Source organism: Aquarana catesbeiana, linkage group LG04 (genome assembly GCF_042186555.1).
Source record: "Aquarana catesbeiana isolate 2022-GZ linkage group LG04, ASM4218655v1, whole genome shotgun sequence".
Lineage (NCBI taxonomy): Eukaryota > Metazoa > Chordata > Amphibia > Anura > Ranidae > Aquarana > Aquarana catesbeiana.
The window spans coordinates 369383470-369402999 of NC_133327.1; the positions used below are offsets into that span (position 1 = coordinate 369383470).

The 19530-nt window shown below is 43.1% G+C and overlaps 2 protein-coding genes across 2 annotated transcripts in view; one reads left to right on the top strand and one right to left on the bottom strand.

The window, feature by feature from the left end:
• The window catches only part of AK9 (adenylate kinase 9), a 162697-nt gene that overhangs the window by 51767 nt on the left and 91400 nt on the right, over positions 1–19530 (bottom strand). Inside the window, 4 exon segments of the mRNA XM_073627060.1 lie at positions 7085–7304; positions 10964–11085; positions 14798–15064; positions 15186–15398. Coding sequence (XP_073483161.1) covers positions 7085–7304; positions 10964–11085; positions 14798–15064; positions 15186–15398 — 822 coding nt within the window.
• LOC141140505 (uncharacterized) lies at positions 1452–4088 on the top strand. Its single transcript, XM_073627777.1, has 2 exons — positions 1452–3622; positions 4032–4088. Exons 1-2 carry the CDS (start codon positions 1463–1465, stop codon positions 4086–4088), a joined length of 2217 nt encoding a protein of 738 aa, XP_073483878.1. The 5' UTR covers positions 1452–1462.

The window sequence follows — 19530 nt, forward strand, 5'->3', positions numbered from 1 at the left end:
TAACCATGTAACCTTACAGAAATCTCTGAACTCCCTCCTTCCTCGTCTTAGGAATTCAAAGCTTTTTAAGTTCAACAGAAAAGGTTATCTCAACAGAGAAAACAGAACCAGGTTAGGTCAGTAGAAAACATTTGTTGTAAGGGCAGTGTCAGGCCTGTCGTAAAATTGTCACCCTCCCCATTCAGAGACCTAAAAGGCCTCGGTCGTAAATTGTCTGAATACACTTCAGTAGAATAAGTATGAAATTTCAGCATGTTTCATACCTTCTGACTTAGTAATAGCACAGCCATAATCTGGACATATTTAGTTTCCTCAGATAATATGGAACGTTTCAAGTCCAGACACCCCTATGTCAGGTCATATGGGAAACCCCTGGGACCACTTATTCCTCCAAAGCAGGCTATACGTTATAGATATGGCATGTTTAGACTTGTTTTGAAGGAAATCTCAAGTTGAATAATAATATGGATATTTGGAGTCTGTAAACACTATAGATGCAGATATATGAATATGTATTACAAAATCTACCTGGGACGTGGTCATGAGTGTAGACACCTCCCAGCAACCAACCCCTAAAACAAGATGACCAGACGATTGGTTACTGGTCACTGTCAACACCCCCTTTGATTTGACAGAAAAGAGGAGATGCCAAGACAATGGGCAGTTCTCCTTTTACCATCCAAGAAGAAACATCTGCCAAGTCGAGAACCGATTACCTAGCTCATCGATCGAACTCTGATCAACCCTCGGACATTAATTGCAAGTATTCTTCCTTCCCAATTCTACCTTATTGCTTTGTGGCTGTATATTGTCTTTATCTTTTGAAACATCTTTTTTCTGTAAATCTGCCTCTTGAAGGGCGCTACTGTTGTGGAGTAAGACTCTGAGCAAACCTGTCTGTGGTGGCAGTGTGTGTGGCAGACGCTTATTCTAAAATTATAATTGGTATTGCTAAAATTACGAGTCTCCCCCGGCTCGGTCTTTTAAACGGGGGTGGTGGCAGTGAAAGGGTTAATTGTGTAATTAGCCCAGTGACAATCACTCTCAGGCTGCTTGCACCTAGATTGTGGTCCCGCAAGCTGGAAAATCTTTGTGCTGGGCGCAGCTGAGAGTGGCATTGTTACGTAAGTGACAGCTTGGTGTGAGGTTGGCCAGAACTTCGTTGCAAGTTAGCGAGGAGGGCAGGGATCTGACACCCGCGTTCGTCACATATTGGCTGGCAGCGTAGCGGGATAGTTTCGCATTAAGAGCATTCAGTGCATTGTTAGGAATTAGCTCTGCACTGAAGGATTGTAACCTTTGTGGAAACAGTCCTTAGAGACAAGCTGGTGCATATTTTTTGATTTTTATTTTTTCAAGAGAGACATACAGCAACAGCTACTTCCTACACCTTCTTCCTATCTCTTCTTTCTGTTCTATCCTTTCTGCTTGCAACATGTCTGGGTTATCAGCATATAAAAAGATGAGCAAGAATGAACTGACTGTTGAGTGCGCAGAAAGAGGAATTGACGTCGGTGGCAAAAATCGTGAAGGCTTGATACATGCCTTACAGGAGTTTGATATCCGTGCAGACCAGAACCTGGGGGAAACTGGACCAGAAAGGGTTTCCGCTACTCCAGAGCCCAGTGGTTCAGAGGCAGCCTCACCAGATGGGCAAGCAGAGACTGACACTGGAATACCACGGATTGTTACCTCTAAGCCATCACAAGAGCAGGCCAGCATTAGATTGCCTGAAACCATCATAGACTCTCCTCAAATGCAAGTAACTCTACAAAACCTCAGGGAGACGGATCCTGTGGTGTACCTGCAGTTTCTGGAACGCCAGGCTGAGCGAGAAGAGCGCAGGGCTGAGCGAGAGGCGGCAGAACGCCAGGCTGAGAGGGAGGCTGATCGTCGGCATGAATTGGAGATGGCTAGGCTCCAGCAGCAGCGACAGGCTCAGAACCTCGGATCCCTAGAGCACAGGGATGCCTCTCTGCCAGTGATCCCAGCAGCCAAATTTCCAGTTATGGAAAAGGACAGTGACATTGACGTGTATCTACTGTCGTTTGAAAAAACTTGCTGTCAGTACCATCTGCCCCCAGCACAATGGGCCCGGTACCTGACGCCAGGGCTACGAGGCAAGGCCCTGGATGCTTATGTCGAACTGTCAGAAGAGCAGTGCGACGATTATGAGGCCCTAAAAGCTGCAATCATCCAAAAGTTTCAGCTAACCCCGGAAGTGTACCGGAAGCGTTTTAGGTCCTTGCAAAAGGGGCCTGGGGACTCATACATGGATGTGGTAGGTCGCTTACGCACCACATTCCGGCAGTGGACTAAAGGCTTGAAAGCCGATTCTTTTGAATCCCTGGAAGATCTTATGATTGAAGATCAACTTTTGCACATCTGTCCTACAGACGTCAGACAGTTTGTGCTGGAGCGAAAGCCAACCTCTGCCAAAGCAGCAGCAGAACTGGCAGATACCTATATCCACTCTCGGGTATCTGACCATCGCAAGGCTCCTCTGAATGGCTGGAAAGGAGGGAAATCGCACACGGCAACCCCTCCTCTGCCTACCAACCAAGTTCCTCAGCAGCCGGAACCTGCAGCTTCTGGAGCCAAGGCCTTCCTAACTGACAAACGCAAGTGCTACAACTGTGGGGAGGCCGGACATCTCAGGACGCAGTGCCCTGAGCAGAAGAAGATGACATCACCTGACCATCCGGCCAGCAACCCTTCTTCCGTGCTGTTCATCCGCAGGAAAACTCGGGTAACCACCGCCAACTTGCAGCCAGTCACCGTGGGCCACCGGATCGTTACTGGTTTCCGGGACACAGGAGCTGAAGTCACTTTGGTCAGACCAGAGGTGATAGAAAGAAGGGACATCATCCCTGGAAAGTTTTTTACCCTCATCGGAGTCGGGGGAACCCGCTCACGAGTACCCCGTGCCTATGTTTTCATTGATTGGGGTGCCGGAAGTGGGATGAGAGAAGTGGGAGTCTCGGAGGAGATCCCCACTGCGGTGTTGTTGGGTGCTGATTTAGGTACCCTTGTTTCTTACTATGCCCCTGCTAAAAGCACCCAGGATGCTCCCACGGAACTCTCTGGACCTACCAAGGTACTGTTTACAGATGTTGGGGTAATATCTGGGCAACCTGTGGATGGACAGAGGGAGGGGGAGGGTGGAGTGGAGGTTCAGGGGTCTTCTTCACCTACAGAAGGAGAGGAGGCCCCCTTGCATGTGCCAATATCAAATGCTTGTGTAGCTGATGTTAAGAATGTAATTACTGAATGTAATGATGTTATGTCGTTGTTGGAGGTCACCCACAATGCTGGGAGGGTGGAGAAGATAGAGTCTCTGGCGGCAGAGCCCAGGAGTGGCCCAGGTGGCCCCATTCCTGACTCTGACCCAGAGTATTCTGCCTTGACTACACCCCAGCAGTTGTCCTTGTGTGTCACAGGACGGCTGGTTGGTACTTGTAGTCCCACGCCTCAGCCAGCACTGCTGAGAGACAAAGGCTTTGCAGTGTTCAGCAGGCCAGCTGTTAGCTCCCCTGCTGAGAAAAATAAACAAAAGCATGATAGGGACAGTGGCCAGAGAGGCTGTACTGGTCTACAGGCAGGAGGCCTGGAGACTGAAAGGGTTAAACAGTTGCTCACTGTGTCCAGTCAGCCTAAGGGGAATGTGTTGAAGGTGTCACCTGATATGGTCTGTGAAGGTCCAGGTGAAATCAGGAAGGCCAGGGTTGGAGTGAAACACAATGGTTTGTGGCCTAACTTGATGTTCACACAATGTCCCAGCACAGCGCCTGTCATTGGCAGAGACTGTATACCTGAACGGAAAGAGTTAGGTGCCCTGGTAGAAGTGATAGCTGACACTCAGGGAGTGGGCTTAGGCCTTCAGTCCCACTCACCTTTCCTTCCACTCCAGGCACCCATGATGCTGGCAGTGCTTACAGCATGCCGTGTTTGGGTCATGGGAAACCCTGGGAGGGCACCCCATGGCGTCCACAAGGTGGGCGACCGGGTGTATCCTCCCCTCACCCTTGCAGCCCACCTTGCCTTGCAGGAGGCGCAGACAGGCGGGGCAAAGGAGACTGAGGAAATGATGCAGTTATGGGTCATTCAGGGAGCTTGGACAGTCTGGGCGCCACTGGTAGTCTTGGTCCCCAAAAAGGACCAGATGACCAGGTTCTGTGTGGACTACCGGAAGCTGAATGCCATCACTACTGCAGATGCCTACCCCATGCCCCGGATTGATGAGTTGTTAGATAGGCTGGCGGCCGCCCGTTATATAACAATCATGGATCTGAGCAGGGGGTACTGGCAAATTCCTCTGGCCCCTGAGGCTCGGGAAAAGTCGGCCTTCATCACCCCATTCGGATTGTTCGAGTTTACCGTCATGCCGTTTGGGATGAAGAATGCCCCAGCTACCTTCCAGAGAGTCATGAATGACTTACTGGAGGGGCTGGAAACCTTTGCCGTAGCCTACCTGGATGACATCGCCGTGTTCAGCCCTACCTGGGAAGAACACCTGGTGCACCTGTCACAGGTCCTGGACCAACTGACAGCTGCCAATCTGACTGTAAAACCCAGTAAGTGTCAGATTGGCATGACTGATGTGCAGTACTTGGGACACCAGGTAGGAGGAGGTACCCTGAAACCCGAGACAGGGAAGGTTGAGGCCATCCTGGCCTGGCCTACCCCTCAAACCAAAAAGCAGGTTATGTCTTTCTTGGGGACCGCTGGCTACTATAGGAAATTTGTATGTAACTATAGTAGCCTGGCCAAACCTCTGACTGACCTAACCAAAAAGAAACTGCCCAAGGTGGTGTCTTGGACACCAGAATGTGAGCAGGCATTTCAGGCCTTGAAGGATGCGCTGGCCAGCGCACCTGTGCTGCAGGCTCCAGACTTCACCCGCCGTTTCCTTGTGCAGACGAATGCCTCTGCCTTTGGATTGGGTGCAGTACTGAGCCAGGTGGACGAGGCCGGAGAGGAGCATCCCATCCTCTACCTGAGCAGGAAGCCGCTTCCCAGGGAAGTAGCATATGCCACGATCGAAAAGGAGTGTCTTGCGATCGTGTGGGCTCTCCAGAAGTTACAAACATACCTTTATGGACGGCACTTCACTGTGATCACGGATCACAATCCCTTGAGCTGGCTAAATCGTGTTGCTGGGGAGAATGGCAAACTACTTCGGTGGAGCCTAATTCTTCAGCAATACGATTTCACCATCCAGCATAAGAAAGGCAACACCCATGGCAATGCTGATGGGCTGTCACGACAAGCCGAGCCCGCAGGAGTCGGTTGCGTCAGGAGGGAAATTGTAGTTCCCTCCCATGCAACCACCTAAGGGGGGAGGTGTAACGATATCACGTACAGGACATGAAAAGCTGTAGCTAGCTGCCATCTTGTGTGGAAGTAGCCATGACAGTTTGGCTAACCATGTAACCTTACAGAAATCTCTGAACTCCCTCCTTCCTCGTCTTAGGAATTCAAAGCTTTTTAAGTTCAACAGAAAAGGTTATCTCAACAGAGAAAACAGAACCAGGTTAGGTCAGTAGAAAACATTTGTTGTAAGGGCAGTGTCAGGCCTGTCGTAAAACTGTCACCCTCCCCATTCAGAGACCTAACAGGCCTCGGTCGTAAATTGTCTGAATACACTTCAGTAGAATAAGTATGAAATTTCAGCATGTTTCATAACTTCTGACTTAGTAATAGCACAGCCATAATCTGGACATATTTAGTTTCCTCAGATAATATGGAACGTTTCAAGTCCAGACACCCCTATGTCAGGTCATATGGGAAACCCCTGGGACCACTTATTCCTCCAAAGCAGGCTATACGTTATAGATATGGCATGTTTAGACTTGTTTTGAAGGAAATCTCAAGTTGAATAATAATATGGATATTTGGAGTCTGTAAACACTATAGATGCAGATATATGAATATGTATTACAAAATCTACCTGGGACGTGGTCATGAGTGTAGACACCTCCCAGCAACCAACCCCTAAAACAAGATGACCAGACGATTGGTTACTGGTCACTGTCAACACCCCCTTTGATTTGACAGAAAAGAGGAGATGCCAAGACAATGGGCAGTTCTCCTTTTACCATCCAAGAAGAAACATCTGCCAAGTCGAGAACCGATTACCTAGCTCATCGATCGAACTCTGATCAACCCTCGGACATTAATTGCAAGTATTCTTCCTTCCCAATTCTACCTTATTGCTTTGTGGCTGTATATTGTCTTTATCTTTTGAAACATCTTTTTTCTGTAAATATTTTATTTGCATCAACTTTGACCTTTTCATAATAAACTCTTATGTTGAAAAGTGTTAACCTTGTCTCTAAAGCTCTTAATGTAAGCTATAAACGAACCTGCCTCTTGAAGGGCGCTACTGTTGTGGAGTAAGACTCTGAGCAAACCTGTCTGTGGTGGCAGTGTGTGTGGCAGACGCTTATTCTAAAATTATAATTGGTATTGCTAAAATTACGAGTCTCCCCCGGCTCGGTCTTTTAAACGGGGGTGGTGGCAGTGAAAGGGTTAATTGTGTAATTAGCCCAGTGACAATCACTCTCAGGCTGCTTGCACCTAGATTGTGGTCCCGCAAGCTGGAAAATCTTTGTGCTGGGCGCAGCTGAGAGTGGCATTGTTATGTAAGTGACAGCGTGGTGTGAGGTTGGCCAGTCCTTCGTTGCAAGTTAGCGAGGAGGGCAGGGATCTGACACCCGCGTTCGTCACAACCTCCAGCTCTACAGCTCTCATTGTCCCTCTTATGACTCATCCCCTCTCCCTTCCTGGCAAACTCTCACAAGAGTGAGAGAGAGAGAGCTGTGCATGATGTCACAAGCCTAGGCCTTTTTACCAGACAAGAAACAGGAAGTGGGCTGTATAAGGTATTTACTGGCAGAAAAAATATGTTTTACTATCCAAAGTTAAAACAACAAGGGCAGAAGATGTAATAGATGGAAAGATGAGAAAATGACTGAAGTTCCGCTTTAACTACATTATTGTTATTTTGAGGAGATATATAGATAGCGCAAATAGGTTTTAAACAACATCAATTTTTCTTTAAAACTTGACACTCAGAAGGTACCCTTATTTTCTTCTTCATCTCAGTCAACTTCCGTTTGCGGTCTTCTTTTCTTCTTCTTCGCTCTTGCCATTTAGCTAGCCGAGGAGGCAACAGTCGGTCACAGATGTCACTCTCATCTGCTTCCAGAAATACAGCAATGTCTGTGAAGAAGCCCCGTTCTCCTATGTACTGAACCTCTTCTACATTGCTAGGGAACCCATCCAGGATGAATCCAGTGCACCTAAAAAAAGAAAGGGAAATACCAAAACTAACTCCAACCAACTCCAAAACCAACCAACAGTGGCATGTAAATGTTAACATAACATGACACAACAAAGCTGAATTTACCATAAACCTGTGGCCAAGATATAGATATGGATGTTCAAGTATTTACTGTACATATTTTTAACATGTAGGAAATAAGCCTACCTACTGACCTAAGTAGCCGTAGCCACTGTGGAACAATTTGTCCTCAGTTTTCAGTAGAATAACCAAAGTCCAGCACTGGACTACACTAAAGAAGGCTGCAAATCACTGCTGGAGGGGGGCTGGAGGGGGCAGAGTGAGTTGAGATAGCTAAGTGAATTTAGTGCTACTGTTGTGAACTTTGATGAATTGTTTCATAGTGCCTGCAGCTACAAAGGTCATTATGAACTTTTTTCTTTGACAAGAATCAGATGAAAACTCACAAGTTCAAACTTGATTGTTGGAATGGTTAGTGGAATAGAAAGAAAACCATATGACTCCAAACTCCACAAGCCCCCTCAGCTGAAGGTGAAACAGGGTGCTGTCCATGTGAGCCTACCCCTGCTTTGTGGCATGCAGGGCCACATGCTAATGACATCATTCAATATAGAAACCCTTATTGATTTAAAAAGGTACACTGTGATTCCCCTCCTTACAACCACTCCACTCTGGCATGTTTCACCATTACAGGCTTAGTCATAAAGGACCTTTTTGTTTAAAAAAGATTTCTACTTTGAATTAATCCATCAGCGTGCAGCCCTTAAGCCTCTTTCACACTAGCGGACTGATCAGGTCTGCCTGTCAGTTTTTCAGCAGACCCGATCGGGCCCTTCAGTCTTCTCTATGGAGTGGCAGGAGTCAACAGATATGTGTCCGTTGGCAACTGCCAACATCCGATCCTATCCTGTGTGCTAAAAACAGACGGATGGGGATCCGTTCTCCAGCCATCTGGCAGATCGGATGGCAGTCTGGTGTAAACGGACAGGCATTCCGCTTACATCCGACCGCCTGTAGAGGAGAGCAGTCTGTGTCTGCTCTGTATAAGCGGAGCGGACACAGACCAGCCATCGGCCTGCTCAGTGGGGATCAGCAGGCAGATTCCCCGCTGAGCAGGCGGACTGCAACGGAGCCACCCCATGTGTAAGTTTCTAGATTTTTGGAATGTTTACATACAATAACAGCTCTAACTGAAAAGAAACACGAAAGGCACCTAAAAAATATAGGCATTATAGTAGGAGAGTATCTTATTACTATTTTCATTTTGACTGAATGGTAGCATCTATTGCCGTTTCTTTTCTCAAGTCAAGTTTGAGCATTAAAATGTATGTAAACACTAACAAATAAATTAGTATTAAACCCAAAAGCAAACATTTATTATAATACAGCCAATTTATTATTTATTATTACCAATTTATATATGTGGCAGTTGCATTAGTTTTCTTTTTTAGAATTTCTTTTATTTTTACCTGGTGATCTGGCCAGTACGTCTGTTGTTTTCAACAGAACAAGTTGTTCTGCAGATGTAGCAGTTAGGGGGTTGAGACAAGCCATGTAACACTGACAGGGTGCTTACAATGGACAGCTTTTATTTACAGTATTTATGTAAAACTTTCATCCTAAAAGAAAAAAAACTGTTTCTATATTTGCTTTAAATGTGTGAGCTGGAGTTTGGCTTCAATTTCTTAATGTATCTACAGTAAACCTGCTAGTGCATCTAACACTCCCCTTCCCCTTGACTGACAATGCTGCTGCCCAAAGGTGTCCCTGTTGCTCCTTCATCCAGAGTGCGGGAGGGGGGGGGACTCTAAAGCAGAAAGTGTGTAACTGGCTGGATCACCAGGTGAAAACAGAGGGAAAAAAGCATAAAAAAGAAAACCAATGCAGCCACCACATCTAAGGATTGGTAAGTGACATGTTAATTTTTGGTTTGGAGTTTAATACTGCTTTAATGTATCTTCTTTTCTCTTCTCTCATTTTAATTGTTTTATCTGTTTGATGAGTGCAAGAAAAAAAAAAAAACAATTAAACTTGTCAGAATTGCAGAGCTGGCCTGTGTGCACTGAGTCCTCCTAGCTCTTATCTTGGATTACTGAATAATTAACCTTTATGTTGTGGAGATGGAAGAGTGGGAGTAACTGAATAGTAGTAGTTTAGCAAAACACAACTGGGAGAACTGACAACACTCAGTCTACAAAAAAGCTGTGTGTGTGGTCATCCCACAACAGGACATAGGAGCTGAGCACATTTTTGGAAGTTTAATTGATATTTTTTTGTACTTGCAGGGTCTTTAAATGGCCATAACATGGGGTAATGTACTTTTATTGCAGATATACTGTATACTACATATGATTTTTTTTAATTTTGCCTTTACATATGGTTGAAAAATTTAGATTTGATGTCATTCTCAAGGTCACTAATGCCGCGTACACACGACCGGTTTTGCCATCGGAATAAACTGCAAAGGTTTCTCCGACGGAATTCCATTCAAGCGGTCTTGCCTACACACGGTCAACCCAAAGTCCAACCAAAGTCCGACCGTCCAGAACGCGGTTACGTACAGCGCATACGACGGGACTAGAAAAAGGACGGTCAATAGACAGTAGCCAATAGCTTCCGTCTCGTACCTGCTTCAGAGCATGCGTCGTTTTTGGTCCGTCGGAACAGCATACAGACGAGCGGTTTTCCCGATAGGAATTGGTTCAGTCGGAAAAATTTAGAACATGTTCTATTTCTAGGTCCGTTAGAATTTTCGAAAAAAAAAGTCAGATGAGGCTCACACATGATCGGAATAGACGAAGAAAAGCTTCCGTCTGACTTTTTCTGTCAGACATTCCGCTCGTGTGTACACGGCTTAAGCCTTTCACTGCCCATTTATGGCTGACATGAATGAGCTACAAGGTCTGCGGTGAGTTATAGCATCCTCTCCCTGTGTATTCACAAATTACTGCTCGTTTGGCCTTGTGTTTCTAGCAGGGGCGGACTGACCATTGAGCCACTCGGGCACTGCCCGAGGGCCCTGGGCCACTAGGGGGCCCCATCAGGGTTGCCAGCCTCAGTAAAACCAGGGACAGTATGTATAAATCTGTGTTTTTTTTACATCTGTCTGTGTATACGGTGTGTACATGTATGTATATACTGTGTGATTGTATACTGTGTGTGTGTGTATACTGTGTGGCCCCATAATCTCTGATTGCCTGGGGGCCCCATAATCTCCTATTGCTTGGGGACCCCATGAGTTATCAGTCCACCCCTGGTTTCTAGTCAATCATTATATAGTATGTAGAATGGGTAATCAGTCTCAAAATTGAATGCCTGTTTTAAATATATTTAAAGAGGAGAATTGTTATTCCATGTTTTATGTGATTTTAATCATTGTATGTTGTTGTCTTTTTCATACGGTATGCTCACAAACATGCTATGATTTACATTTACCTTGTGGTTAGTGACTTATTATAGGAATTTTTGTTGTGGTCATTGTATAGCCAATAGTTTCTTGCACAGCAGGGAATATTTACTTTTCTGTTTCAATAATTTTAGTGTAATAGTTGTGCTAGTTATTTTGCTGCACATACTGTAACTACTAATATACTTGTAATTAATTATAAAGATGCATTCCACATTTGAAAAAGGAATTAGTGTGGAACATTAAATTACCGAAAAGGTTCCTTGGTCCACCATTCTGTTACAACTTTATCCAGCACTTCAGTTGGTAGGGGTTCATTGTCAGTTAAATAAGACTTTATGGCCTCCTCCTCTACTGTGAGAACAACCTCTTCCTTTATAAAAAAAATACATTAAATTAGGTTAATGTCATTCTACATCACAAATCCAAGCTCTGTGTTCTATAAAGACTCTTTCTTACAACTATTGTGCTAAAAATAGACAACTGAATAAATCAAAGTAAGAACATACGTCTCAATGCCAAATATGAAAATGTTCTAAATAATCAGTCTGCAAAAATTTCCAAAAGGCATTCTGGCAGTGTTGGGCTTTCTTTTTAGAATGTTCAGCAGGGTTTGCAAATTTAGTGTCATGAATGGACACTGACTGTATCTGTTGTTAAATAAAGATTATTAGAAACAACTAAGGCCCCTTTTACACCGGTAGAGTCTGCCAGCGGATCTGCTCGCTCAGCAGGGTGTCCCTCCCCACTGAGCAGGCAGATGATAGGTCCGTGTCCGCTTCACTAATGCAAAGCAGACACGGACCGCTGTCCTCTATGGGCTGTCGGATGGGAACAGACCGTCTGTCTGTTTCCATCCAACTGTCATCTGATCCAATCCACCAGATGGATAGAGAACGAATCCCTATCCATCTGATTTTAGTGGACAGAATTGGATCGGATGATGATGGCGGGTGTCAACAGACACATGTCCATTGACATCTGCTGCTCCAATGGATGGTCTAAATGGGTCCTCCTCAAAAAAATGACAGGCGGACTTGATCGGTCCATCAGTGTGAAAGGGTCCTAAACCATGATATTACATACATTTATACTGTATGCTATTGACATCCTCTATCTGTGTGACCCCACCCATCCTCATTTATGTATCCAAATGGAAACGGGAATTGAGCTCCAAACTTTCTCATGAAAATTGAATGGTGAAAATGGTCTACCACACTACCACATTTAATTGTTAATGTATATCAATGCAACTGTTGTTGAATCTAACTGATGTAAGCTTTTTATGAGCTGGCACTGTCCTAGCCCATATCTCCAAAATGGTCCCTGGTTATTTTCCAAACTGTTTTGTGCCGGCAACATAGCAGACGCCTTTTAACACATCTAATTTACTGTCCAAAAATCATATATTTTAGGTCCCTTACATATAGACTGATTTACACACTTTTGAGTCAATCTAATAGAAGGGAACTGTTTGAAGATACACCAAAAATTGATTTAATTGACTTACTTATATGCTTTCAAGGAAAGATTGCAAAGTATTTTCCAGTCCTTATTTCCAACCCCTGTATGCTCATATGAGGACCTAAATACTTGAATGTGTGTGTTTTATGAAAAAATGACAGCAACATTGAATCATAACATGGCTAAATTCTGCAAATTAAGGGCTATGTGAGTGATCGACTACTTACCCGCAGATTTGGACAAATTTTTCTATAGTATCTTGAAGACATAACTCCCTATTCTTTAACCCTGAAGTAAAAGTGAGTGAAGACTCCTGATTCCCTCTACCCCACTCTATTTCCCTATCCCCCTCTCCTTTTGCTTTTCTTATCTCCCACACTTATTTCCTTTTTCCACAAAAGAAAACCACACCACTCCAGAACTCCCTTCAACTGCAGGGAAACCAGGGTGCTAGCCATGGAAACTTTCCCCTGCTTCAATGCAAGAAACAAAACGGTGCATTGCTGATGACATCATTCGAGGTACAAAACTTTATTGAATCAAAAAGGTACGCTGTGATTCCCTGCCTGAGAACTGCACCTGCTGACACATTTCACCATTACAGGCTTAGTCATAGAGAACCTTTTTGTTCAATACATTTTTCTACTTTGAATGACATCATCAGCATGCAGACCTTTGTTTTTTAAATTTTTTGGAATGTTTACGTAATAGATCAATTCAGATACTATGTGACAGTTCATAGGAATAAATTTTGAACAAACAAGAGTATTGGTATCTGCAATAAGGAAGTACAGCCAGTCCTGCTGCTCAGCAGGTGCCCAGGCTCCACCTTTTGAACTTATAGGACATGGACCCGGCCTGGTACAGGAGGAAAGGCTGCACTGCCTTATCATTGTCTCTAGTGCACGTGGTGCACGTCTATGCATCCAACAAACAAAGGCATTATATTAGGAGAGTATCTTATTACTATTTTCATATTAAAGTATAACTAAGATCAAGACATTTTTTTAGTTTTGGACAGAATTGAGAGTGATTAGAACTCCTGGCAGGTTTTTTATTGCTGTCTGTATCCCTATTAGAGAGATTCACCAGCCCCACTTGTCCTGTTTACCATTATCACTGAAAGAAAAAGTAAAACAAAATCCCAAACTTTAAGTTGTCCCTAGAAAAATAATAGAGGGAAAATCTTCCAATGGGGAAACTAGTTCTGGTGACCTGGAGGGGGCAAGGAATTCCCTTAATTTGCAGGGATTTCCTCTCACTTCCTGTTTTGGCTATGGAACATGAAGGAATTTTTTTTCTGTTTAATGATTCCTTTTTTCTTTTTTTTTCTTCTTCCACTTTTCTTTTCCATGTATACTTACTTCCAAACCCTGTGGCACTTTACTGAGTTTTTACAAGAAATAGTTTTCTCAAACAGACATAGGTACTATAATTACCCCTAAAACCTAAGCAGCTTCTCTTTTACAGTTATATAGTCACATTTTTATTAGAAATCTTTCCTTATTGTTAGGTTAGGTTCACACTGTTGCAAACGGATTTTGATCCGACTTTCAGTGCACTTATGTAATGCAACTTGGATGCTACTTTGATGTTACTTTAAAGTGGTTTGCATATTCTATGGGGCCAAAACCATGCTGGAATAGCAACAACGTAGAACAAGAACTTTTTCTAAAATCGTGCCTTTCTGAGTTGTATTGATGTGAACAGACACTGTTGAAAACAATGTGGTTTTCATTGTCATACGATTCTATGTCCTACTCAAGTTGCATCCGAAATAGCACTAGTGTAAAGAGAGCCTTATTGTTTGCATCATTAACACATAACCATTCATAGACCATTCATAAACATTAAAATCACCATAGTTTCCTTTTAAAAGAGGCAAGTTTAGAAAATACATTTATAAAAAAGGAATTCGCACACTGGCACTACAATCTTCAGCATATGACACTCCTGAGTGTGTTGGATGGCTGCCTCTCCCCACTATCCACTGTGGCACTCCACACCAGCTGCTATGCAATTAGTGTGTCCATGCAGCAAGCATTCAACAAACCTGGAATTGTCAGATGTTGAAGACTCTAGTTCAGCCTTTCTCAACCTTTTCAATACAGATGAACCCTTGAAATAACTTTGTGGTCTCAGGAGACCCCTGCTAAAAATGACTATATCTGCAACTCATGATATATTAGTGTGAAGGTTAGTGAGAAAAATGCTCCTTATACTTGTCATTAGTGGGAAGAATTAATTAACACTTTAGAGATAGTTAAAAGTCTCTGAAAAAGCAGGAAGTAAGAGATATCTTCAAAGTTAGGGATTTTCCCTCCCAGACAGTCATCCAGAACAGTTGTGGCTACTACATTCTGCGGTGAAGACATTGACTACCAGGACCAGTAAGGACTAGTGAGGTCAATATCCTGAGTGGGGACACAGAGGGCATGAAAAAAACAGACAAAAGGTTCTAAATCTTCCAAAGTCCCTTAAAAAAGTTTACAAAAAAACTTTTTATTTAAGGATGAAAAAAAGTTTTGGCTTTACATACACTTGAAGCAATATAACAAAGAAGCAGTGCTCACAATCTATATCTCATTGCTTTCTGTGTTAACAGGTTCAGATGCAAGTACCTTTGAATCCTTTGACTCCTCCTTTTTACTTTCCTCCGCGTTTCCATTTTCTAACAAAAGCAACATGGCTTCATCAGTCGTGTCTTCCTCAACTGATTCTTCTTCGTGGTGAGGTCCAACTTTTTTCTCTAGCTTAGACAGCATGATCTCTTGCAGGTGTTCTTGAAACTGGATGTGGAACATACCTAGCTTGTTGGCTAACCATCTTGCATTAGCTGTTTTCCCAGTGCCACCTGTTCCAATCAAGAGGACTCTCAATGGTGGAGCCTGAAAAAGCAGTGAGAAGTGATAAGCTAGTACAATGCCATGATAAAATCAAAAAGGTATTATAAGTTCAAATGTATTCAAAAGTACTATTAGGGTCTGAGCTTGATATAAAATGCATTACTTGTAATGGTTCTTTATGGACAACATAATTCTCAGGATTCTGTAGAAATGTGTTTCTTGCTTCAGGGCTTGAGCAGTAGTATGTCTTCTCTCTGTATAAAGCAGCATTATCCTGGAGTCCTGGCTGTAGTATAAAGTTGTCCTTTATTGCTACTGGGCAGAAGTGTTTGGAATCCCCATAGTGCTTCTTCTTTTCCCTGATAACTTCTTCATCCTGTGTGTAACAGTATTTTTTTCCATGAAATTAAATATTACTGTATACATAAAGAAAAAATGAGATATAACAATCTCATTGAGTGTAGCCACTATAATCAATTTTATGGAAAAATGTATTTAATAAGGGACCAAAATAGTATCAACGGCAGACAATATAAGACGTCTACTTCTTAATTTGCAGGTGCCGGTGAATAATCCTGGAGGTAGGATTGACAGTGTTGAATTGCCCTATCTCTGGGAAATTCTGTCTCAGTTTGGATTGGGGGACAACTTTGTTAATTGGAAGCGAGTTCTCTACTCTGCTCCCCGTGCTCGGATCCGTATTAATAATTCTCTGTCCTCTCCCTTTTCCCTGCATAGAGGTACACACCAGGAGTGCCCATTGTCCCCACATTTATTTGCACTGGCAGTGGAACCTCTGGCTATGTTGATCTGTAGGAAACCCTGCCATTTTTGGCTTCCATAGGGGTCCTTTGGAAGATAAGGTATCCCTGTATGCGGACGATGCACTTCTATACTTGGGAGATACTGATGGCTCTTAACAAACTCTAATGCCGCGTGCACACGATCGGTTTTCTCGTCGGAAAAAGATATGACGGCTTTTCCAGACGGGATTCCGCTCAAGTTTGCCTTGCATACACACGGTAACGCAAAAGTTCGCTGAAATTACATCAAGAATGCGGTACATACAACACTACGACGAGCCAAGAAAATGAAGTTCAATGCTTCTGAGCATGCGTCAAATTGTTTGCGAGCATACGTAGGGATATTGCGCGTCGGAATTGCCACAGATGATCGCAATTTCGGATAGGAACTTTTCCCGACCGAAAAATTGAGAGCATGCTCTCAATCTTTTGATGGCTGGAATTCCGCCAGCAAAAGACCGATGGAGCATACGCACGGTCGCATTTTCCGACGAAAAACTCTCATCGGTCTTTTGCGGGCCGAAATTCCGATCGTGTGTACATGGCATAATGGGAACTATCTTCAAATTTGGTGCTTTTTCTGTATTTACCATAAATTAGTCTAAATCTGTTATTATGCCCCTTAATCCGCTGGTATCACCCCTTCCCGTAGGCGCATCTCAAATTGCTATTGTTAGTTCCTTTAAATACCTGGGGATGGTGATATCCCCGGATCCGTCGGAATACCTGACACTTAATTAAACTCCTTTATTGGACAGACAATTAATTAAATGCCAAGGCTGGTGCAGGCTACCACTGTCAGTAGTGGGCCAGGTTAATCTAATAAAGATGATCTGGGCCCCACAGCACCTATACATCTTCCATAACTCACCTATGTGGATCTCTAACAAATGGTTCAAGCGTGTTGATACCCAATTTCGTGATCTTATATGGAAGAAGAGGCAGGCCCATATCAGTTTGAATACCTTACAATATGGCAAGGATAGTGGGGGTTTGGCGGTTCCACACTCCAAGATGTACTTTTTGGCATCCCAATTGCAACAGAGATGGATCTCTCAAGTATCCACCCTTCCTCCCCAATGGCGAATCTACTTAGGAAGATCTGGCGTGCAACCAGGGAGGCGTTATCCATTTCCAGCCCTCTGGAAATTACTCCACTGTGGAATAATCTTAACTATCCGGAACTATGCAAACTGCAGGGATTTTCCTTATGGAGGCAACAGGGGATCTGGTTCTTTAGTCAACTATATTCTGGTAGTACTCTTGAGGCGTATGATCACTTATGTGCAGAATTTCAGCTTACACATAAGCAATTTTATCAATACCTCCAACTCAGGCATGCGATACAGACCCAAAACCAAACGTTAACTCTAACTGTATCTCATTCCCCGCTGCTGCAGGAGGTTATGCAAGCGACTACTCGCAGGGGTCTGATCTCACAAGTGTATTTAATATTGTTATCGACCATATAGGATGCTGCTTTATTTAAATGTAGAGCTCATTGGATTACTGATATAGGAGATATAGATTGTGATCAATGGGATATGGCCCTGGAGTCTCTTCCAGTTGTGTCAGTATCAGCTTCTCATAAACTCTCACAACTATTCATTTTGCACAGAACTTATCGTACGCCTGTCAAACTGTTTGATTGGGGTTGAAGCGATTCCCTCTTCTGTCCAAAAGTCACAGTTCACAGAGGAGACTTTATACACATGATCTAGAGATACCTGAAACTTACACGATATTGGGCAGAGGTTATACTGATTATCTCCGATAACTCAAACACCTATACCTCTCACTCCGTTGGTGTGTCTGTTGGGTGCGATTGATGCTGCAATGTCTCCAAAAGGTAACTACAGTACATCATGGTAACTAGGTTATTATACCTTGCAAGGAAGCTAATAGCTAGATTTTGGATGGCATACAACGTGCCTACCAAAGCTCAGTGGATTACTTATGTTAACTCTACTGTACTTAGAGAACAACTGGCTTATCGCCATTGCAATGTGGTCCAAAAATTTAACCTCATCTGACAGAGCTGGCTAGACAACCCTAGTTTCGTTCCTCCACAGTTAGTCATGGATAGATTGTTGCTATTTTAAACCCACCAAAAGTTCATGTGGTGTTTGCCTGAGCTTGGGGCATTTCTCATGTTCTATACACAAGCGTAGATAATTTGACATTCTGTGCAGTTGCCCATTAAAAAGCTCGGGTGGTTTTGTTAGTTTTTCTTTCTTTTGTTTTAGGTTATTGCATAAAATTTGTATATATTTGCTACTTAACAGATGACTGCCTTTTATACCTATTTCTACATATGTGTATACATTATGTCAAAAGGACTGTGTTAAGATGACTCTGTGTGTCTTATATTGTACTGTACAGTCACTTACTATCTTTGTCAATAAAAAAATTTTTGATAAAAAAAAAAAAAAAACGAAAAGAGGAACAATTCAATGAAACCTGGTTTTACTGGCACGGTTTCCGGTACTCACAAGACTACAACACCTTTTTTTTCTGCCCCTTCCTCCTAAGTTTTCCTGTTCAGTTCCCATCTTCCCCTATTGAGCATGCTTATTCTCTTTTCCTTCTTGCTCTCGGCTTATTGTCTTATAACTTTTGTGACGTAATGCCTTTTTCTTTCTATTGGAAAATTTGTTTGTGTACACCAGCCTCTGGGTGATTTAGTGTCTTACACTGTTGCATTCTATGTCAGACTAATGTAGTTTCTTTGTTGCCATGTTGGCATCACCCTATATGCTTTGTACCTAGCAAATTCTTTTACTCTATTACTGTTTTGTGTAATGCCCCGTACACATGGTCAGATTTTCCGATGGAAAATGTGTGATAGGACCTTGTTGTCGGAAATTCCGACCGTGTGTAGGCTCCATCACACATTTTCCATCGGATTTTCCGACACACAAAGTTTAAGAGCAGGCTATAAAATTTTCCGACAACAAAATCCGTTGTCGGAATTTCAGATCGTGTGTACACAAATCCGACGCACAAAGTGCCACGCATGCTCAGAATAAATAAAGAGATGAAAGCTATTGGCTATTGCCCCGTTTATAGTCCCGATGTACGTGTTTTACGTCACCGCGTTCAGAATGATCAGATTTTCCGACAACTTTGTGTGACCGTGTGTATGCAAGACAAGTTTGAGCCAACATCCGTCTGAAAAAATCCTAGGATTTTGTTGTCGGAGTGTCCGATCAATGTCCGACCGTGTGTAGGGGGCATTACAGTGTATGCTCATTGTACCCTTTATTAATGCTGAATTTGTATTGTCTTTGCTGGTGCACACAATAAAACTTTAAATAATAAATACTTTTTGAACTACGTTGCCAAAAAAATTCTGCAATTTTATCATTCATATATTAATCCTGATTTAATTTAAACTGTATCACTGCTTGGCTACTAATTTGTTTGTATTTTTAATAAGGTCTTCAAATAGGTGCAAGTTGTTCATGGACAGGCATCTCAGTAGATAACTGAAAACTGTCTTAGTGGACGTCTCTATTCCTTACTGTTGTATGACTACATATCTTATGTAGGGAGACCCCCAACATATATCAGACCATCATCTGTTGCTGCCATCACTAGGGATCATGACAGCACTGTTGACGTCTCATGTACTGCAAAGTTTCTCTTCAAATTATGCCAAGTTGTTCTCATTGTTTTTGGTACTGCAAAGGTTGTGCCTACTTG